The following is a 23976-nucleotide window of genomic DNA, read 5'->3' on the forward strand; positions in this document are numbered from 1 at the left end:
CTGCACGGAATTTTCCGCACCATGGGCACAGTGGATTTGGTTTTCCATAGGTGTACATGGTAATGTAAACCTGATGGAAAACTGCAACGAATTCGCAGCGGCCAATCCGCTGCGGATCCGCAGCCAAATCCGCTGCGGATCCGCGGCCAATCCGCTGCGGATCCGCGGCCAATCCGCTGCGGATCCGCGGCCAATCCGCTGCGGATCCGCGGCCAAATCCGCTGCGGATCCGCGGCCAATCCGCTGTGGATCCGCAGCCAAATCCGCTGCGGATCCGCGGCCAATCCGCTGCGGATCCGCAGCCAAATCCGCACATGCCATAACCCTAACCCTACCCCTACCCCTAGTTCTAACCCTAACCCTAGTGGAAAACGAAAAAAAAAATAAAAAAATATTTTCTTTATTTTATTATTCTCCCTACCTATGGGGGTGATAAAGGGGGGGGGGTATTTATTATTTTTTTTATTTTGATCGCTGTGATAGAACCTACCACAGCGATCAAAATGTACTTGTAAGGAATCTGCCACTGAGCATGCGCCCGCCATATTGGAAGATGGCGGCGCCCAGCGAGGAGACGTACGGACACCGGGAGGATCGGTAAGTATGAAGGGGTGGTGGGGGGGTGGATTGGAGCACAGGGGGGGTGATCGGACCACAGGGGGGGTGAATTCAAACAAGGAGGGAGCGGACAGGAGGACGGGGGAGCCGGCAGGCGGACGGAGGGGACCGGACCCCATAACGGAGCACTGGGGGGGCGATCGGTGGGGTGGGGGGGGGGACAGATTAGGTTTTCCAGCCATGGCCGATGATACTGCAGCATCGGCCATGGCTGGATTGTAATATTTCACCATTTTTTTAGGTGAAATATTACAAATCGCTCTGATTGGCTGTTGAAAGTGAAACTGCCAATCAGAGCGATCGTAGCCACGGGGGGGCGAAGCCACCCCCCCTGGGCTGAAGCACCACTCCCCCTCTCCCTGCAGATCGGGTAAAATAGGAGTTAACCCCTTCACCCGATCTGCAGGGACGCGATCATTCCATGACGCATACGCTGCGTCATAGGTCGGATTGGCACAGACTTTCATGACGCAGCGTATGCGTCAAAGGTCGGGAAGGGGTTAAGGTCTAAAAACATCTGAAAATGATGGAACCACTGCTCAAATGACACAGGAACATCATGGGGATCGCCCCTGGAAGCATTCATAACTCCTAGTTCACAGCTTTAAACATTTTTTTCCGAGATTCATGCCATTTTTCCTGGTGCCACAAAACACACTAAAACGAAACCAAAAAGGATTTTGCTGGGAAATATGTTAAGGCACATCCTTTGCAGGTTAATGACTTGCTTGTAAGGCCAAATAATTAACCCCAGACCAAAAATATCCTCCCCCAATTAGGCTTAGTTCAGACACAGCGTTTTTGAAGCGTTTTTCAACTTTAACATTGCTTTCAACCACTACAAATGCATTCACTGGGAAATGTCATTGTAACATTTAACAACCCTAGCTGGCCATGTGGTGAGTGACACATAAGCAGACCCATCTTGTTTCATTCATGAAGGCGGGACTCTTAAAGTCACAGAGCTTATTTTTACTGGTGCATCAGGCGGCATTAATCTTCTTAAAGGGCCATTATTAAACAGTGGGTCTCCTAAACTGTTGTAGCCTACGTGGTGAGTGGATTGGCTGCCAAGAATTACAATGCACCACAATACCCTTTTCATAAGATGTCCAGGAGGGCCTCCTGAAAAAATGTTGCATTGAATGCAAGGCCTGCCCTGCTACCAATTCATATGCACCCCAATAAGCCTTTGAACCCACATACTGGATGGGCCCATGCAAATGAACTTCACAATATTCATTTTATACTCCTGTACTCCTTTGTTTTACACATTGGCAGCAAGGCCAGCCCTGCTGCACAGTCATATGCACCCCATTATGCTTTTGAATCCACATACTGGATGGTCCCATGAAAATTCACTTGTATTTTTTAATGGTATGATGGTTGCCTCTTTGCAGAATTATTTATAGGAGAATTTGGCAATTTTATTGCCATGCTTTTAACACTAAGGCTCTGATACGGCTTTAAAGAAGGCTAATACTTGCAATACAACGCAGTTTTATTGCAAAGTACAAAATTCAAGGAATAGTATGATTGAATAGTATGAGTGCATACACTTTTGTAAATGTACTTAACATACAAAGGTTAATAAGTACATATAAGGATTAAATACATATAATTGGTTACATATATATAAAGATTAACTATATACAGTATACTTACATCAACAAGATGCTTTTAAACATCATCCATCTGGAATATCAGAGAAGCAACACCAAGACCGAGAACCCCTGGGAGATTACCTACAGTATGGGCGTCCCCAATTATGCAGGTATGAGCACACTGTACATGTACAGGTACCCCAGTTTTGGCACCTGTGTTAGTCATATTTCTCTGGTCTTATATAGTGATTTATACTATGTAGTAACTCTAGTTTCACCCACACCTTCAAGTGGCCAGCTTTCAAGGTTGTATGAAACGGAGATATCATGGAGTTATCAGACGAGGGGCCATAAACCCCTAGAATATAAAAGCCACAAGGATTTAGATCAAACCACCACAGGGGGAGTTTCAGTAAACCTTAATGTTTTACAATGACAAACAGCAAACATATAGAGACTTAGAACTGTTTGTGAAGTGAATAAAACATTTCTCAAGATTGTGTCACTATGAGCATTGTCTGTCACATCTGTAAATGTTTTACAAGAAATGCAACTATAATTGTCTGAATGCATTCGGTATACAGTATTCTAATCTGGATTCCAAATTGCCATTTGTATATTCACCATTTGTACATTTGATGCAGCCAAAGTTATGGCTCTCAAGGAGAGAAACTAATATAGTGGACAAAGAAATATTTGAACTACTGAGCGAAACTAACAGCATTGCTTTATCAAATTTATATGAAGTGTATTGTGTCCAATGTGAGCAACCAGGCAACACAAAAAGGAGCTTTTCAAGTGAGCTCTTTAAGGTACACAAATGTTATGAAGTCTTTGCCAACAAGGATGTGGTTTCACCAATGGGGAGGTACCTTTTTTAAAAATATACTATTGCCATCACAGCCCTCCTTGCTCAAAATTCTGTGGCCTATAACAGTACAGAACACATTCACCCAGGTCATGTAGTCGGAGGTAAGGAAGAGACATTGCAGGAAACGGAGTTAAGAAGTAGGCCCAATGTAGGGGTGTGGGTCTCAGACTTATAATGGAGTACATGGCCTGACAAGCATTTGCTCATGAGGGTAAATTTTTAAAAAATATTTCATGGGGATCATAGACACCCTTGCACAAAAATTGACTGTCTGTAGCAGCGCGGAACACGTGAACCCTGGTGATCTAGTGGTGGAGAATGAGGAGAGGTGGAGGAAGGCCTCATTAAAACCTATTCCCAATTTAAAGGAGTGGATCTCCTACATTTGTAATGCCCATACACTAAGTGCATGGTTGGTCAAACATTTCCCCAAGAGGAGGCTAATTTTAAAAAAAAATTGTTAACGGGCATCATAAACACCATGCAAAACTGTAAAGTGGTTTCATACACAGTTGCTGCCGGGAAGGTGCAGGTTTATACTAAAAATATTGCGGACGAATCGTTGGATCAAGTGATCAGGAAAAGGGGCATGGTGATGATAGGAATGGGAACGTACATGATTAATAACAGTGGTGGCTATGGGAGGTATGAGATCCAGGATACAGCCTACAATGATTAGTCATTTAGCCACAACACTTACCAGAATGCGTTTCATGCCCGTCAGAAGATCTGTGTAACAGATGCACATGTTAGACTCGGCCTAAAAAATGCCTGTCAAAAATATGTTGCCAAAGACGCATGTGTCTGTCTAAAGGGCAAAGTGCAACATGTTCGAGAGATGCTGAGTTAGAGAAAGCAGATCAGTGTTGTAGAAAAACTAAACAAAATGATGGATGCTTGTGAAAAACTAAGTTTAAAGAGCAGTGCACCGTCCGTAACTATAAACACACTCGTGATACAAGCTTCTTCATCTTCACCCATACATATTACCAATAACATCCAAATGTCACAGTCAACAATTATTTCTTCTAGTGTAATGAACACTGTTAAAGGAATGCCACAAATGTAGATAACCACGACCCTGGGAAACACCACACCCACCCCAAGAAGATGAAGATCACAGCTGCAAAAAATGTGCAAAAAAAAGAAGTGAATGTCCGGAAAATCATTTTCTCTTGGGCAAACTTTCCCTCTTACTAAAGTGGTACCGAATGATGAATACACAGCTCTCATGTCTATTTAACCTGAGATGATTTAAAGATGATGTATTCTGTTTTGTCCATGTCCACTTTTTGAAAGCGAGCAGAAAAGAAGGATGGATTAGCGGGAAGACGTGTGATTTTGGTCAGTAAGGAGCTGATGTCAGGTACAGATAGGTAGATCTGCCTGTCATCGGCGTACTGATGATATTGCAAACCATGCCATTACATCAGCTGGCCCAGGCTGAAGGTGTAGATGGAGAATAGTAGGGGTCCTAGAACTGAGCCTTGGGGAACACCAAAAGACCGGGATCGAGGTGAGGAGGTTGTGTGGGAGAGGGAGACACTGAATGTCCCCATAACAGCCTGGTTGTTTTTTAAAGACTGTGCTGATAAACCCAAAAAAGGCAATTTGCACCACCGGCCATGCCCACATCAGCAGGGGTAGCAAAACTCCCAATGGCAGCAAAGCACCCGACTTTGTTGGTTGAACAGAAGACTCCATGAACAGCGTCTGTGGGTGATACCACTCCTTCTTCCAATGTTATGCGTGCAAGCCAATCCCCTGTCCATGCTGCATGCAAAGATGCCTCATGCCCTGCATTTGCAGTTGCAGACAAACTCAACTATCACCATCAAAAAGCACGTGCACGTCCTTGTCCCAGTGCACCGTTCAGTTGTCCATAGCCCAGTCCTTGGAACGCAAGCGGAAATACGCAGCCAATGTCACAGTACTCAATTCACACATTTCTCGTCTGCTTGCTCTCAAAATGTTGCATTTTAGGCCCATGTGAGACATAAGCTTTCAGCAACCTGATGGCAGTGACCATCACAACATACTCATTACCCAGCTGCCACAATTTTGCCCAGTCTGCCATCATGACATTACACAAGCAAGGACATGTCCCACAACATTACCCGGGCCCTCAACATTGCTGTTACAGGGAAAGTGCACCTAACCATGGACACGTGGACAAGTGCTTGTGGGCAGGGATGGTGCATCTCGCTGATGGCACGCTGGGTTAGTGTAGAGGAAGTCATGACCCAGTTGGACATTAGCCCTAAAAAGGACTGTGGGTTCCTGAGGAGTTGTGGAATTAACAGTTACAGACCTACACTAACTATTAAAACCATGATTCTAACCCTATCTCGGCAGCAGCTCTCCATACTCTCACTGAATTTGGAGCTGAAAGTGGCGAGCAAGGCGGCGTCCAGGTCTCTTATACTCGGGATGAAGCTGTGCGGCCAAGCCAATCACCGCACGACCACAACAAAGATGGGTGTGGCATTTTATGGCCTGGCAGACAATCCCTGCAGCATGATTGGGTCTCTTAAGTCCACCAAAAATGCAGGGTGGAGACACCAGTTACCGCCGAATAATCCCGGAAATGCTCGGTGCTCGCCAAGTACACGGATACTTGGGCGAGTAACGAGTAGTGGCGAGCATGTTCGCTCATCACTAGATAACTATCTCCAAGGGGTATCGTTTCCAAAATGGTGTAACTTGAGGGGGGTTTCTGCTCTTCTAGCATTTAGGGGCTCTGTATATGGATTTCACAAACGGTTTTAGGAAAATCTGCCATCCAGGAGGCAAATAGCCATGCAGAGAGACTCTAGAGGAATGGAGCACTAAATTGTACTGCACAGTCACATATAGGGTATTGGCACGTTCACTAGATAATTGCAGGACAAATTTAGGTGCCATTTTACCCACTTGTGTGAAAATGTAAAATCTGAGGCTAAAACAAAATTTTGGTGGTTAAAATGTAGATATTTTTTCTTCATTGTCCAATGATATAAAATTCTGTGACACACCCATGGGGTCAATATGATCACTGCACCTCTAGATGAATTCATTGATAGGTGTGGTTTTTAAAATGGGGTCACTTATGGGGAGTTCTGCTGTTCTGGAACCTCGTGGGCTCTCCCAGTGGGTCATGGCAACTGCAAACCATAACAGTAAAATCTGGCGCTCCTTGCCTTCTGAGCTTTGCACTGTGCCTGAAAAACATTTCCTGATTACATGTTGGGTATTGGCACACTAAGTAAAAAATGGACCTCAGTTTGTGGCAAAATAAATCATATTAGCCCTTAGAAAAATTAAAGACTAGGAGCTAAAACAATATATTAGTGGTAAAAATGAAATTTATTTTTTCTTCACCGCTCAGTGGTGTAAAATCCTGTGAGGCATATGTGGTGTCAATATGATCACTGCACACCTAGATGAATTCATTGGAGAGTGTAGTTTGAAAAATCAGTTCACATATAGGGAGTTTCTGTTCTAGCACCTCAGGGGCTCTGCCAATGTGACATGGCACCCTCAAACCATTCCTGCAAAATCTGAACTCCAATATGGCACCTCTTCCCTTCTGAGCTTTGCACTGTGCCTCAAAAGTAGTATTCCCCCACATATGGAGTATTTTTGTACTCCAGAGAAATTGCACAAGAAAGTGTATGGTGCAATTTCTCCTATTACCCTTTTAAAAATGCAAAATTTGGGGCCAAAATATCATTTTTGTGAGGAAAATGTGTTTTTTTTTATGTTCAAGACTCAAAGGTTATTAACTTCTGTGATGCACTTGGGGGTTCAAGGTGCTCAGCACGCATCTAAGTACATTCCTTGAGGGGTCTAGTTTCCAAAATGGGGTCACTTGTGGGGAATTTCGACTGTTTAGGCACATCAGGGGCTCTCCAAATGAGACATGACATCTGCTAATAATTCCAGGAAATTTTATATTCAAAAAGCCAAATGACACTTCTTTCCTTTTGAGTCCTGCTGTGCACCCAAACAGTAGTTTTCTCCCTCATACCCGGTATTGACATACTCAGAAGAAATTGCACTACAAACTGTATGGTGCAATTTCTCCTGTTACCTTTATGAAAATACAAAATTTGAGGCTAAAATATTTTTGTGAAAGTGTGATTTTTTTTTAACTTTTACGACTCAACATTGTAAACTTCTGTGAAGCACCTGAGGGTTCAATGTGCTCACCACAAATCTAGATCAATTCCCTGAGGGGTCTAGTTTCCAAAATGTTGTCACGTGTGGGGGATTTTCATTGTTTATGCACATCAGGGGCTCTGCAAATGCGACATGGCATCCGCCAATTGTTACAGCAAGTTTTGCAATCAAAAAGTCAAATGGCACACATTCCCTTCTGAGCTATGCCGTGTGCCAAAACAGTGGTTTTCTCCCTCATATGGGGCATCAGCATGCTCAGGAGAAATTGTACAACTAATTTTGGGGTCCATTTTTACTTGTTACCCTTGTCAGAATAAAATTTGGACCTGAAGGAGATTTTTTGTGGAAATAAAAAAAAGTTAAAGGTTAATTTTATTTTATTTTTTCAAAAAATTCCTGTGAAGCACCTAAATTGTTAATAAACTTATTCAATGTGGTTTTGAGTACTTTGAGGGGTGCAGTTTTTAGAATGGTATCATTTTTCGGTATCTTTCATATAGACCCCTCAAAGTGACTTCAAATGTAAAGTGGTGCCTAAAAAATGGTTTTGTAAATTTTGCTGTAAAAATTAAAAATCTCTGGTCAACTTTTAACCCTTATAACTTCCCCCCAAAAAATAATTTATTCCAAAATTGTGCTGATGTAAAGTAGACATGTCAGAAATGTTGTTAACTATTTTGTGTGATTTAAGGAATTTATATATATTCTGGCTGGAGGAGGAGTTAGTGAGTGAAAGAAAGACAGAGTAAGAGGGAGTCGAAAGGAGAGCTGGATCCATGCAGACACGAGGTTCTGCAGCTCCTGACCGGAGTGGAGGAGTCAGACAGTTGAGTCTGTAGGAATGTGGGAGGGGAGGAAAAGCACAGAAGTGAGGAGCTGGAGGGGAGCTGCGATTGAGTTCCCTCGGCACTGAAGAGCCGCAACCAGAAACCGGGACTTCTAGGCTGTGTGGGACTGTATGCCCCACAGCAGAAACCTGAGGGCAGGGAATTTCAAGTTGCCTGTCCACAACCACACCCGAAGGCACAGCAGCATATAGAGCCCGGAGTCGCCACAAGTAGAGACACCTGTAAAAAGGCTGGAGTTGCCCACCATGCGGGTACTGTCCTACATATAGGACAGAGAGAGAGAGGACCTGGTGTGAAGCCTCAGGCAGCAAGGAAGGCTTCCAACCCCACCTGGCTCAAGGGACTCCAAATTGCTTCCAGGCTGGCTGGACCTCACCATCATCTGTTACCGGTACCCTGGACTGTGGCTGCATAATTCCAGGAAAAGGTAAAGAGACTGCAACCTTGTGTCGTCTAATTCTTTCTGTTACACACCATCTATCATCTTTGCCTAATACATCGGGAGCCCTTGGAGACCAAGCTTCACCTGTGGGAAGCCACACCGTAATTGCTGCGATAACATCATCCCCTGTGGTCCCCTTTAAGCAACGTCGGTCATCCCTGACCGAATACCACAGGTGGAGTCACGAACATTCTTTATTCAAAACCACCCCTTTAAAGACCTTCCCTTTAATTTGGATGCCCAGGGCCACAGACCAGGTCGCTGCCATCATGACTACCATTTAACGACCACAGGAACCGGTACAGAGTATCCCCTAGGCCCTAGCGGGCACTCCGAATGCAACTTTTGAGCTACACAACACTGCATGATGAGGTCATTAATCGGCCTATGGCAACACTTGCACCTCCTCCCATTAGATGACTGATGTGAAAAGCCTAAATGTTCTTGTTACCGACCACAGAGACAAGGCACAACAGTTCTGCCAGCTCAAGCAATTCATCATCTTTAGATGCACAAAGCCTAGTCACAAAGATTAAATGATCAGTTCCTAGTCACAAAAAAAAGCAAAAAAAAAAATATTATAAATAATATACAAGATACGGTACCTTTTAAATGACTTAAAAAATAAAATTAATGATGTTGCAAAGCAAGCTTTCTAGACTTCTTAGGTTCCTTCCTCAGGCATGGTGTAACAAAGTATCTGAAGAAACACATATGCCCAAACACACACCAAAAAGAAAAAAAATAATCAGAGGCATGGCATAATAAATGGACAATTAAATAAACAACCGGAGTTTGGAGAATGAATCCTTAATTGGATTAGATTAGTGGTGTGAAAGTTTTATGGTCCCAATATCCAAGTAAAATGGCATGCTGCCCTCACTGTTTCTGGAGCAGATTCCTCATATTTTGTAGTAGGTCATAAATCCTCCTGACAGATTTAGTCCTGTGAAGAGGCAATCAAAGACTGTAATAAGTTTAAACCCTTTGATGTTTTTGTGATTTAACCCCTTCATGACCCAGCCTATTTTGACCTTAATGACCTGGCCATTTTTTGCAATTCTGACCAGTGTCCCTTTATGAGGTAATAACTCAGGAACGCTTCAACGGATCCTAGCGATTCTGAGACTGTTTTTTCGTGACATATTGGGCTTTATGTTAGTGGTAAATTTAGGTCGATAATTTTTGCGTTTATTTCTAAAAAAAAATCGGAAATTTGGTGAAAATTTTGAAAATTTCGCAATTTTCAAATTTTGAATTTTTTTTCCGTTAAACCAGAGAGTTATGTGACACAAAATAGTTAATAAATAACATTTTCCACATGTCTACTTTACAACAGCACAATTTTGGAAACAAAATTTTTTTTCGCTAGGAAGTTATAAGGGTTAAAATTTAACCAACGATTTCTCATTTTTACAACAAAATTTACAAAACTATTTTTTTTAGGGACCACCTCACATTTGAAGTCACTTTGAGGGGTCTATATGAGAGAAAATACCCAAAAGTGACACCATTTTAAAAACTGAACCCCTAAAGGTGCTCAAAACCACATTCAAGTAGTTTATTAACCCTTCAGGTGTTACACAGCAGCAGAAGCAACATGGAAGGAAAAAATGAACATTTAACTTTTTAGTCACAAAAATGATATTTTAGCAACAATTTTTTTATTTTCCCAAGGGTAAAAGGAGAAACTGGACCATGAACGTTGTTGTCCAATTTGTTCTGAGTACGCTGATACATCACATGTGGGGGTAAACAACTGTTTCGGCACATGGCAGGGCTCGGAAGGGAAGGAGCGCCATTTGACTTTTTGAATTAAAAATTGGCTCCAATCTTTAGCGGACACCATGTTGCGTTTGGAGAGCCCCCGTGTGCCTAAACATTGGAGCTCCCCCACAAGTGGCCCCATTTTGGAAACTAGACCCCCCAAGGAACTTATCTATAAGCATAGTGAGCACTTTAAACCCCCAGGTGCTTCACAAATTGATCCATAAAAATGAAGAAGTACTTTTTTTTTTTTCACAAAAAAATTATTTTAGCCTCAATTTTTTCATTTTCACATGGGCAACAGGATAAAATGGATCCTCAAATTTGTTGGGCAATTTCTCCTGAGTATACCGATACCTCACATGTGGGGGTAAACCACTGTTTGGGCACATGGTAAGGCTCGGAAGGGAAGGCACACCATTTGGCTTTTTGAGTGGAAAATTAGCTCCAATCATTAGCGGACACCATGTCGCGTTTGGAAAGCCCCTGTGTGCCTAAACATTGGAGCTCCCCCACAAGTGACCCCATTTTGGAAACTAGACCTCCCAAGGATCTAATCTAGATGTGTGGTGAGCACTTTGAACCCCCAAGTGCTTCACAGAAGTTTATAACGCAGAGCCGTGAAAATGAAAAATATTTTTTCTTTTCTCAAAAATGATTTTTTAGCCCACAATTTTTTATTTTACCAAGGGTAACAGGAGAAATTGGAACCCAAAAGTTGTTGTACAGTTTCTCCTGAGTATGCTGATACCCCATATGTGGGGGTAAACCACTGTTTGGGCACACGTCGGGGTTCGGAAGGTAAGTAGTGACGTTTTGAAATACAGACTTTGATGGAGTGGTCTGCGGGCGTCACATTCCATTTGCAGAGCCCCTGATGTGCCTAAACAGTAGAAATCCCCCACAAGTGACCACATATTGGAAACTAAACCCCCCAGGGAACTTATCCAGATGTGTGGTGAGCACTTTGAACCCCCAAGTGCTTCACAGAAGTTTATAACGCAGAGCCGTGAAAATAAAAAATGATTTTTCATTCCTCTAAAATTATGTTTTAGCAAGCAATTTTTTATTTTTGCAAGGTTAACAGGAGAAATTGGACCCCAATAATTGTTTCCCAGTTTGTCCTGAGTATGCTGGTACCCCACATGTGGGGGTAAACTACTGTTTGGGCGCACATCACGGCTCGGAAGGGAGGGAGCACCATTTGACTTCTTGAACGCAAGATTGGCTGGAATCAATGGTGGCGCCATGTTGCGTTTGGAGACCCCTGATGTGCCTAAACAGTGGAAATCCCTCAATTCTAACTCCAACACTAACCCAACACACCTAACCCCTACTCTAGCCATAACCCTAATCACAACCCTAACCCCGACACACCCCTAACCAAAACCCTAACCCTAATCCCAGCCCTAACCCTAACCCCAACTTTAACCACAACACACCCCTAACCATAACCATAACCCTAACTACAAGCCTATTCTTAACCCTATTTCCAACCCTAGCCTTAATTCCAACCCTAACTCTAATTCCAACCCTAAGGCTATGTGCCCACATTGTGGATTCGTGTGAGATTTTTCCGCACCATTTTTGAAAAATCCGCAGGTAAAAGGCACTGCATTTTACCTGCGGATTTACTGCAGATTTCCAGTGTTTTTTAAGCGGATTTCACCTGCGGATTCCTATTGAGGAACAGGTGTAAAACGCTGCGAAATCCGCACAAAGAATTGACATGCTGCGGAAAATACAACGCAGCATTTCCACACGGTATTTTCCGCACCATGGGCACAGCAGATTTGGTTTTCCATAGGTTTACATGGTACTGTAAATCTGATGGAACACTGCTACGAATCCGAAGCGGCCAATCCTCTGCGGATCCGTAGCCAAATCCGCACCGTGTGCACATAGCCTAATTCTAACGCTAACCCTAGTTCTAACCCTACCCCTAACCCTACCCCTAGTTCTAACCCTAGTGGGAAAAAAAATTATTTTCTTTATTTTATTATTGTCCCTACCTATGGAGGTGATAAAGGGGGGGGGTTCATTTACTATTTTTTTTATTTTGATCACTGTGATAGGTTTTATCACAGTGATCAAAATGTAGCTGGAACGAATCTGCCGGCAGATTCGGCGGGCGCACTGCACATGCACCCGCCATTTTGGAAGATGGCGGCGCCCGTGGAGAAGACGGACGGACACCGGGAGGCTCGGTAAGTATGAGGGGGGGGATCGGAGCACGGGGGGTGATCGGGGCATGGGGGGGTGGGACCAGAGCACGGGGAGAGCGGACAGGAGGACGGGGGAGCGGACAGGTGGATGGAGGGGACTACGGGACAGACCGGAGGACTGAGGAGGTGATCGGTGGCGGTGGGGGGGGGGGGGGGGAGACAGATCAGGGTTTCCAGCCATGGCCGATGATATTACAGCATCGGCCATGGCTGGATTGTAAAATTTAACCAGTTTTCATAGTGAAATATTACAAATCGCTCTGATTGGCGGTTTCACTTTCAACAGCCAATCAGAGCGATCGTAGCCACGGGGGGTGAAGCCACCCCCCCCTGGGCTGAAGTACCACTCCCCCTGTCCCTGCAGATCGAGTGAAATTGGAGTTAACCCTTTCACCCGATCTGCAGGGACGCGATCATTCCATAACGCCACATAGGCATCATGGGTTGGATTGGCACAGACTTTCATGACGCCTACGTGGCGTCATGGGTCGGGAAGGGGTTAAAGTTGCCTTTTAGTATGACAACTTTCATATTATTTAGTGTAACCACTGGACCACAAATGTTTGGCAACCATTTTTTTTTCTTTAAATCTGTAATTGTGTGGTGATGAGACTTCATCCGTGATTTTAGTTTGTCCTGCTTCTCCCACAGAGAGACACTCAATAGGACATATAGTGCCCAGAATTAAGTACACCACATTGGAAGAGGAACATGTGAATGTCCCAGGAATCTCATAGCCCTGGTGTGTGGTAGGAATCTGCTTTTGGCGTCTACATGAGTGCAGGTATTGCAGCTCTTCACATTGCAAGGATAAGTTCCTCTTGGTGTGTATGAGGGCATTGAATTTCAGACCATAAGGTTTCTTAAATTTGGAGGTTGCCTGTAGCACAGCAAGGGAGGGTCTTTGAAAATTGTTTTTAGCTGGTCATGCTCGTGTAGGGTGTGGTGAAGTTTTTTTTTGCATTTTTCTCTTTACCTCAAGCTGTGGTTTGTAGGTCACCGCCCTAGGTACACTATTTCTCTCTTTCTCCATATTGCAGTAATTGACTTAAAAGTTCCTTGTAGGTCTAATGAACTGATCATCAATGGAGGAAGGGTGATAAGCCATCTTAAAAAGACCTTTTTAAACCAAGGCCGAGTGTTCATCCCTGTACGTTGGGGCTGGAACAGATAGGATCATATCAAAGGGCCTAGCTGTATATAATGGACTTTTTATTGTTTCAGGTGGCAGCTGTCCCACCCAAGGTTAAGGTATGTGGGATGGTCAATTGTTTTCCTATCCACTAATGTTGATTAAACCATTTAGAATTTTTATGGTAGCTTACAGAAAGTTGATTTCTTTTTTTTTTTTGAGTGGTCCAGTGTTTAGTTTATGGTGGGATGAAATGTATTGAATTTGGAGATGAGATGAGATGGAGGAAGACATGAGAACGGGAGATACTACCAAACCCAGCCTCATCTCATATGCTCAGAGCAAATTAGACAACAATGAGGAGGTGGAGGCTGAATAGGAGGAGGAAAAGGAGCACAACAGAGGCTAGTACCCACACAAGCTTTGCCACATCTCTACTACATTGATGTCATGACCAGGAGAATGAGGAGGAAGAGAAGGGAATGAAGAGGAAGAGAGAATCATCATCATGGTGGAAACAAGAAAGTGTTGGCTGTATTAACCTTGGCACATGTGGAATGGCTGACTTTACTTTACTGCTGCATTTCCTATAGTCCTTGCGTTACATTAATCTTGGCAAAAAAAAAAAAAAAGTACTGGTTGTTCACCCTGCTGGACCCATGCTACAAGGAGATCCTTGCATTTCTTCTTTCTGAGGTGCTATACCAGAAGGCAATCCTGGAAAGTATGTTGAAAAAATTCCCATCAGACAATGCTAGCGACAGTGGGCAAACTTCCTTGCCCAATCGAGGAGAGGCAAGGGAGACACACACCTGGTACAGCAGATGTACACTGTCAAAGGTCTGAGCCAATTTCATGACATTGTCCAGGCCCTGATGACTGGGTATTTTTGACAAGGAGGAAAAAGTTTTTAAAAATAGTCAAGCATTACCTGCGTTACAAAACCAGCAAACTTTCCAATTCGTCTGCAAACTTCAACTATTAGGTCTCGATTCTGGACACCTGGCATGAGTTGTCCCTATATTATTTGGAGGTGTTGTGCTGCCATGAGCGGGTTTTTAGTGCCAAACCCGCAGGGGGAGGGAGTCATAACAGTTGGTTTCTGCTGTCAGCAGAAAAATTCTGGCAGGCTCACTCTGATTAAAATTAAAGCCTGGATTAGCTCGACTTTTCCACACCACTAGATGACAGCAGTACATAAAGTATATTTAATCTACAATATTTGAATGAGGCACTCCAGTTGGTGCCTTCAAGGGTGTATTGATAACCCTTCTTGTAATTTTTGAGGGCTTTGCACTTAGTGTATAGACTTTATGAGTCTAGGAGTACCACTACATGACAATTTGAATAGAATGTGTATGATGCCCTCTTTTAATATCTAATGCAGGGTGTATCAGAGTCCCTCTTCCATCCAATTTTGGCAGTTCTTGCTTCCTTCATAAATTAGACAGAAATTTCCAATTTTGTTATAAAAATTTCAATTTTCTTTTTACTTAAATTTTAATTTAAATCTTTCTTCTTCACTTTTGCCTTATATACAAATCATTAAACAGGAAAAAAGGTTTAACAACATTATTTTTCTTGTAAACTACACTCTGTCATTGATTTTGAATGTTTTATTGCCAATCCTTTAAGTGCAGTAAACGTGTGACACCATTGTGCTCAGCAGCAATCTGGAAGTCAGAGATGCTTCCAGGAGACTTCCCCATGATGTGCTCTTTCCATTTAGCACTTTTTCCATCTATTTCAAGATTTTCACTGCCCCCCCTAGACCTCCTTGTAGGGTCTGATGGAAAAATGCTCCGACATCCCATTGACTCCCATTTTTCTAGTTACTTGAAACGAGCATCCGAGCATTAGGAATTGCTCGGTTCGAGTAGCGATTCCTTTAGTGTATTTATTTTAAAGAAAAGGTGCAATATACAAAAAAAAAAAAAACACACACGATATACCCGAGCTTGCAGCTACCTTAAATTAGATATAAGCCACAGTACATCCTGGTGACATGACATTGAGGTTAATGCTTAAAGCTCTAGCACAGCAGTTTCCCTGGCTCATTTTTCTTGGCATTGGGGTAGAATACATTGAAAACCATTAGTGCAGGTGCTACTGCTGCTATCACCTCCCAAAGCAGAAATGCTTGCAGTAGCGACAATGATCATTCAGGGTATTATAACTGATCTACAAATTACTCTCAAAGGCTTAGAAGACTCTTCTCATTCTTGGCAATGGCTCAAACTGATCCAAGATGAATAATTCATGTTTCACCTCAGTAGAAAAATGCATTTAATCTCCACTTCTTGTTCCAACAAAAGATATTCCCTGATTGCTATTGACCTCTCACTTCATGTAGTGTATGACCTCCTTTGATTTAATTTTTCTTTAAGTATAGGGAAAAAAATGAGAACATGGAGAAGTAAACATCGGCTACAGTAGAATTCAGGTATTAAGTTATGTTATTTGCATGTTTGCGTGTACTAAATACTATTCATGGAGATAATCATCAATAGTTCAGTTACATACCAAACACAGATTTTTTTTTTGAATGTAAGAACACCACACTTGAATATAGCTTTTCACAGACGTATTAGATCAATTCTGTCTGCACAGAATGACTGCAGCTTTGATGTTGTCAAACATTTAAATACACCTTCCCACCTACTTGTTTCCCATCTATCTTTGCTCTTCTCTGGCTCTATCATGCAAGAGCTGTCAAAGATCAGCAGTGGGGTAGGAGATTGAGGGAAAACAACTATGTGAAAAGGTACTTTACAGTGGCATGTAAACGTTTGAGCACTCCTGGTCAATATTACTGTTATTTTTAACAGTTAAGCAAGTTGAAGTAGAAATGATCTCTAAAAGGGCTGCAGATAAAAATGACAATTCCTTTGTATTTTTGGAAAAAACAGGCCTATGTGAAAATTTGTGCATCCTTGTGGATGTGTGTGCTCAGATAACTTTGACCAAGCATTCAGACCATTAATTAGCTGGTTAGGGTTATGGCTTGCTCACCATCATCATTAGGAAAGACCAGGTGATACAAATTTCCCAGCTCTATAAAAAACAGCCTCTAACATTGTGACCAAAAAAAGAAAATGCCGTCCGGATGTGGTGCAAATCACGCATGCGGAGTGGGCACAGGGGAAGGACCTGCACCCTTCTTCACAGTTTTGAAATGGGTGATGGTGAGCGCTCACGATGCCATCATCCGCATCACTATTCCAATCATCTACATGCTGGAGCACACATTGAATAGTCTTGTGTGAGGAGGTGATGATCAACAGTCATTATATGAAGAGGACAATGATCCCCTCTATGTTGTCTGTGGTTGGCAGGAGAAGACGGAGGAACTAACATTGAGTGTTGCCAACACAGCAAGGACTTGGTCCTCATGGAAGGACCCGACTCATTAGCGCCTTCTTGCTGCACTATCTTCAAAACAATGCTCATATTCTTATGGTTAGATTTAGTGCTAACTACTGGGTTGCCACTCTGTTAGATCCACGGTACAAGAATAAATTTATCCGGATGCTTCCCCCGGAAAGGGATGCACGCTTGCTGGAGTATTGAAATACGCTTATAGACAATCTTAAGAGTGTTTTTTCCCAAGACAGCAGTGAGGCACACAGTGTGCATCCCAGTCGTAGACATCCAACCCTGGGAGCGTCAAGGCGTCATAGCCAAAACATTAGCAGCAGCAGCAGTGTAAATGGCATAGGCAATTTCTATGAGTCATTTCACACCTTTTTTAACCATCAGAACAGAGTACAATCTGACACGTTGTGAACGACTGGAGAGGATGGTGCAGGAGTATCTGAAGTTCAATATCAATGCCATCAGGGGGAGATGAACCATTTTACATTTTGATCTTCAAAAATGATAGAGTGGCCTGAGCTTGTCTGTCATGTCACGCCTTGGAGGTTTTGTCATGCTTGGCAGCCAGCGTTCTCGCGTGTCATCAGCGCTGCTGGTGGTGTCCTGACAGATAAGCGCATCCGGCTGTCCCCTGAAAATGTAGACTGCCTAACTTATAAAAATGAACAAGTCATAGATCTCTGATGACTTTTGCACCCAAGCCGCAGATTGGGCAGACAAGGCAATGATATTGTATTTAGTGTCTTGTATTAATCTCACATTTTTCTATCAATAGTAGTCTATGCAACTGATGTTTGTGCCATCTGAGCATGGCTGTAATTAAAAAAAAAAAACAATTTGGAGGTGTTGCATAAGGTGTGTGAGGTCTCCCAGCAAAGAAGGTTTACACTGCTCCCTTAACCACCAGGTACTCATTGAAACAAATTCCAACCTGTAAATGCTGGGCCAGGCCCTAATACCTAATTCATGGCCCATGGCTGACTACTGCTGTGCTATTTGCAAATTTCTACTGTGGGACAATTGATGCCACTTTTCATGGTGTCTGCCCCTAATTTTAGCTGTTTGGGAAACTTTTGTCAGCCCTTAAGTTGCTGTCTGTGCATTTGGTTTTGCCTCCCATTGAATCTAATGGGGTTCAGATACATTCATTGAACCGTTCGACAAACGGTGGTCCATTGAGCAAATCTAAACCGAACCTTGAAAGGTTCAGTCATCTCTACTCCTGAGTACACAGATACCATATATGTGGTTGAAAAGTTTATTTGAGTGCATGGCAGGCCTTGTCAGTGTACAAGCACCATTCAACTTTTGTCACATTTACAGAGACCTTGATGTGCTTAAAAAGTGGAAAAGCACGCAAATGACTCAGTTTTAGAAACTGCCCCTTCAATTAATTTATCTATAGGTGTGGTGAGCACCTTGAACACATATGGTGGGTCAGAAAATCTTATAATGTTGAGCCGTGAAAATGAAAAAATAATTTTATCCCATAAAAATGTTGCTTCAGACCCAAGTTATTCATTTTCACAAGGGCAACAGGAGAAAATGAACCATACGATTTGTTACTCATTTTCTCTTGAGTAGGCCAATACTGTATATGTGTTTGAAAACTACTTTTGGAGGCACATTGCAAAGCTCAGAAGGAAACCAGTGCCATATTTGAGTTCAGATTTTGCTACAATTGTTTGAGGGTGCCATGACACATTGGCAGAGTACATAAAAAATGCCAGAATACTAGAACCTCTCCATAAGTGAACCAATTTTAAAAACTACACTTCTCAAATTAATTCATCTAGGTGTTTAGTGACCACATTGACACCACATGTGCCTCACAGAACTTTATACCATTGGGCGGTGAATAAAGAATCATTACATTTTTACCATAAAAATTTTGTTTTGACCCCAAATTTTAAATTTTTAGTGGTGCCAATAGTAAAAAAAAAAAAAAATGGACCACCGTTTGTTGTGTAATTTCTCTTGAGTGCGCCAATACCCTACATGTAATCTGGAACTACTTTTCAGGCACAATGCAAAGCTCAGAATGGAAGGTTCATCATATTGTAGTGCAGATTTTGCTTGAATGGTTTGCTGATGCCATGACCCACTGAAAGAGCCCCTGAGATGCCAGCACAGCAAAACACCCATAAGTGACCCCATTTTGCAAATTACACCTCGCAATTAATTCATCTAAGGGTGCAGTGAACATATTAACAAAATGGGTGTGTCACAGAAATATATACCATTGGGCAGTGAAGATAAAAATGTAATTTTTTTCATTAAAATTAGCCCAAGATTTTAAACTTTAACAAGGGGAAATGGAGAAAAAAAAGCCACCAAAATTTGTCACGCAATTTCTGCTGAAAGTGGCAACACCCCATATGTGTGCAGCACTGTTTAAACACACGGCGAGACTCGGGAGTGACTGCATCATAGTTATTTAAAAATAGGGGTGAGTAGCATTTTAAATATTTAGTGTATAGAATCTATAGAATAGATTGCCACTACTCAGAGGAACAAAGTTTACTGCTGTGGTACAGCAAACAAAATATTTTTCCATTTGGCAGATGCACCCATCAATCATAGGGAGTCTATGTTAAGGCAATCACAACTATGAAACTAATGCCCGAATGTGGAGTAGTGAGATATACAGCAACTCTGACTTGGCCTTTAAAGTGTGCAAAATGTATACAATTGCTAAAGCAGTGCATTTCTGTCAAGAAGTAGCCGAAAGAGGGTCTAAAATCTGATCCAACAGCTTTGCTACATTTAGAGTGACACAGAGAATGTTGCAAAATGAAAGAGGCTGCTGAGATTGGCTGCAAACTGTATAAAGTCTCTCACTGGCCTCAGCGCTTTATGGCGGTCATTGGCTGCAGTGAGCACCTTATAGACAGGGATATTACTGCAGCAAGGCAAGCAAAGATTGGCAGGGTCCTCCGGAATGGCAGGAGATTTATCAGGTGATTATAGTTTACACAGATATTTTATGCAATTACCATACCTCAATTTAGGCAATTTCTTTCAATGAATAAAATTCTTTATTATGAAATGGTGAAAGATTATATTTCAAGTATAGTAACTAAACTGCTAGAGTGGCAGAATTTCACATAGATATTGAATGACAAGTGACAAATATTTTATACAAATTGTTATGGAATGATATGACATGGAATTGTGGTGAGTGCCTCTTCCACCCATTGTCCTTACTATACGGCTACTGTGCTCTTGATTAGTAGTTAAGCACTAGCGATAAGCAACTGGATGCATCATTGTTGTTCAACAACCACAACACATGCAGGGATTGCCTAACAAACAGGCAATCCCTGCATATGTTGTGGCTGTAGAACAGCCATTAGACATGCAGCCGCCGGGACTAACTATTTTATTGTAGCACTCCAAAAGACACTTGGATAGCACCAGAGCATATTCGCTCATCGCTATTAAGCACCACTGCAACCATAAACTATCCAGTCATTTCTAGATTTATACAGCATATGCCCATTGGAGGAGTATCACTTTTGGATTGACTTGGAAATATATTACAGTTCAGTTGTTTCTTGCATGACAAAAGAGGAACACTAAACCAGTTTACTAATAAAAGACGAATATAGAAATTTACATTTTTTTACATTATCTAAATTTTCCTAATTGTTCAAATGGAGCGCTCACTTACCTTCCCTGTATGGGAGTTGGGCCAAAGTCTTCTCCAAAGGCAACACAGCAATCCTGCCCATTCTGATAAGACTTGTCCCGCTCACTCTTTGTATCAGCCACCCTGTGAAAGTTGTCTAGAAGTATGAGCTCATCGAATTCACTGGTGATGGCTGTTGTGCCCACTACTCCACTCAAGTTGGAATGATGTGTAGCATTTGTCTGTGTTCGCTCCACTTCCAGTTTTCTTAAACATGGGACATCATTATTGTTCTCAAGGTACATTTTACTATTAAGGAGAACCTTTTTTAACTATAAAAGAAAAAATAATTATTTACTGTCATTGTTAAAGCATAATAGCATAAAAATATCTAGAAGACATGTCTTACTCAAACAGAACAGAAAAAAAATATATAAAAATAAAAGATTTTCACTTTTTACATATTTTGGGCCTACTTCTAATGTACTATAATACATTTGCAAAGTTACTGTAAGTATTAATGTTCCTTGGTATAAAAAAAGAAAAAAAAGGAGCAAATTTGTGTGAGCAATAAATATATTATTATACATTTTTATAGCGCCATTTATTCCATGGCGCTTTACATGTGAAAAGGGGGCAAATATAGACAAATACAATTAAACATGAGCAAAAAGCGAGACACACAGGTAAAAAAAGGAGGGAGGACCCTGCCTGCGAGGGCTCATAGTCTGCAGGGGATGGGTGAGGATACATTGGGAGAGGGTAGAGTTGGTCGTGCGGTGGTTCAGTAGGTTGAGGATCACTGCAGACTTGTCGGAAGAGGTGAGTCTTCAGGTTCTTTTTGAAGGTTTCTATGGTAGATGAGAGTCTGATGTGTTGTGGTAGAGAGTTCCAGAATATGGGGAAACACGGGAGAAGTCTTGGATGCGGTTGCGGGAACAAGAGATGAGAGGGTAGTAGAGAAGAAGATCTTGAGAGGATCGGAGGTTACGTGTAGGTAAGTACCAGGAGACCATGTCACAGATGTATGGAGGAGACAGGTTGTGGATAGCTTTGTATGTCATTGTAAGGGTTTTGAACTGGAGTCTTTGGGCGATAGGAAGCCAGTGAAGGGCTTGGCATAGGGGAGAGGCTGGGAAATAGCGGGGAGACAGATTAGTCAGGCAGCAGAGAGTAGGATGGATTGGAGTGGTGCCAGAGTGCTAGAGGGGAGGCCAGAGAGTAGGAGGTTGCCGAATTCAAGGTGGGAGAGAATAAGGGCATGCACAAGTGTTTTTGTGGTGTCTCGGTCAAGGAATGTGTGGATCCGGGAAATATTTTTGAGTTTGAGATGGCAGGAGGAGGCAAGGGCTTGGATATGTGGTTTGAAAGAGAGGGCAGAGTCGAGGACCACCCCGAGGCACCGAGCGTGTGGGACTGGGGAAAGTGAGCAGCCATTGACATTGATAGATAGGTCTGGTGGGGGGGGTAGCGTGAGATGGGGGAAAGATGAAGAATTCTGTTTTGTCCATTTTCAGTTTTAGAAAGTGAGCAGAAAAGAAGGCAGAGATAGCAGACAGACAGTGTGGGATTTTGGTAAGGAAGGTGGTGAGGTCAGGTCCGGATAGGTAGATCTGCGTGTCATTGGCATAGAGATGATACTGCATACCATGGGATTCTAGGAGCTGTCCCAGGCCAAAGGTGTAGATGGAGAAGAGTAGGGGTCCTAGAACAGAGCCTTGAGGAACACCGACAGACAAGGGGCGGAGTGAGGAGGTGGCGTGAGGGAGGGAGACACTGAATGTTCTGTCTGTCAGATATGACGAGATCCAGGATAGGGCAAAGTCTGTGATGTCAAGAGATGAGAGGATTTGTAGCAGAAGGGAATGGTCCACAGTGTCTAAGGCAGAAGACAGGTCCAGGAGAAGGAGGACAGAGTAGTGTCGCTTGCTTTTGGTGGTTAGTAGGTCATTGGTGACTTTAGCTAGGGCAGTTTCAGTTGAGTGATGGGGTTGGAAGCCAGATTGTTATTGGTCAAAGAGGGAGCAGGAAGAGAGGTGGGAGGACAGTTCAAGATGGACATGTTGTTCCAGTAATTTGGAGGCATAAGGGAGAAGAGATTTCGGGCGATAGCTAGACACAGAGGATGGGTCGAGGGAAGGCTTTTTGAGGATGGGTGTGATCTTGGCATGCTTGAAGGAAGAGGGGAAGACACCTATTGTAAGTTAGAGGTTGAAGAGGTGTATTAGGGTTGGGATGAACACTGTGGCAAGGTTAATGATGAGGTGGGACAGGAGCAGATCAAACGTGCAAGTGGTAAGGTGTGATCTAGACAGGAGGGTGGAGAGCTGATCTTCTGCCATGGTGGAGAAGCTGGTATATTTAGGCTGTGTGCACACGTTGCTGATTTTTCATGTTTTTTAATGATAAAAACGCTATAAAACTGCAAAAAAACAGCATACAATATGCATCCCATCATTTAGAATTCCGCAATTTTTGTGCACATGATGCATTTTTTTCTGCAAAAAAAATGTATCGCAGTAAAAAACGCAGCATGTTCATTAGTTTTGCGTTTTTTTTGCGGATTTCTCACTATAAAATGCATTGGGAAATGTCCGGAAAAAAACGCATCAAAAACACACCAAAAACGCGGTAAAAACGAACAGAAAACGCATGCAGATTTCTTGCAGAAAATTTCAGGATTTTCTCAGGAATTTTCTGCAAAAAATCCTGAACGTGTGCACATAGCCTTAAAAAGGCAGCTGGACATCAGGGTAGCTTGAAATCTAGACCCAAAGAGCCATATTGTATTCCTCCAGCTTCTCATTACGTGGCTAGACTTGTTTGACACGTCTCTCCCCATATAGATATAGTGCGGGTCTTGTCAATCAAGAACATCCTGGTAGCAAATATCCGCCCAGTGGAGACTTCTTAGGCTGTTACACTTCTCTGTGCCTGACTTTAATTTTAAAATTATGTTCTTACTAAAATACATTAAACTTTAAACTGTTATAATGAGAAATCTAGCTTAATTACACAAAGCTTTTCCCTTAAAATTGTTAATGGCAAGCCAGACTATTGTACAACAGCCCCTGATGCCAGACCAGGTCAAGTTTATTTTCCTAAATAGATGAGAAAACCATCCCAGGTTCTGGCAAAATAGTTAATAGAAACATCAGTTTATGTAAAATTAAAATGTATCAGGAAATGTTCACTGGTTTTCAATAGGAGAATATGGGAGAAGATTGGATCTCACAAATTAGAATTTTCCAATTTGGGCAGATTTTTACTGGGACATTTGCGTCAAATTCATTCCCCAAGAA

The 23976-nt window shown here is 42.4% G+C and overlaps 1 protein-coding gene across 4 annotated transcripts in view; it reads right to left on the reverse strand.

The window, feature by feature from the left end:
- OCA2 (OCA2 melanosomal transmembrane protein) overlaps nt 1–23976 on the reverse strand; it is a 685962-nt gene that overhangs the window by 462061 nt on the left and 199925 nt on the right. For all 4 annotated transcript variants that reach the window (XM_077296885.1, XM_077296884.1, XM_077296887.1 and 1 more), the window contains exon 2: nt 20717–21006. In XM_077296885.1, the coding sequence (XP_077153000.1) occupies nt 20717–20979 (263 nt within the window). In that variant the 5' untranslated portion in view covers nt 20980–21006. The remainder of the gene's footprint in view (nt 1–20716; nt 21007–23976) is intronic.

The sequence above is a fragment of the Ranitomeya variabilis genome, chromosome 3 (genome assembly GCF_051348905.1).
Source record: "Ranitomeya variabilis isolate aRanVar5 chromosome 3, aRanVar5.hap1, whole genome shotgun sequence".
NCBI lineage: Eukaryota > Metazoa > Chordata > Amphibia > Anura > Dendrobatidae > Ranitomeya > Ranitomeya variabilis.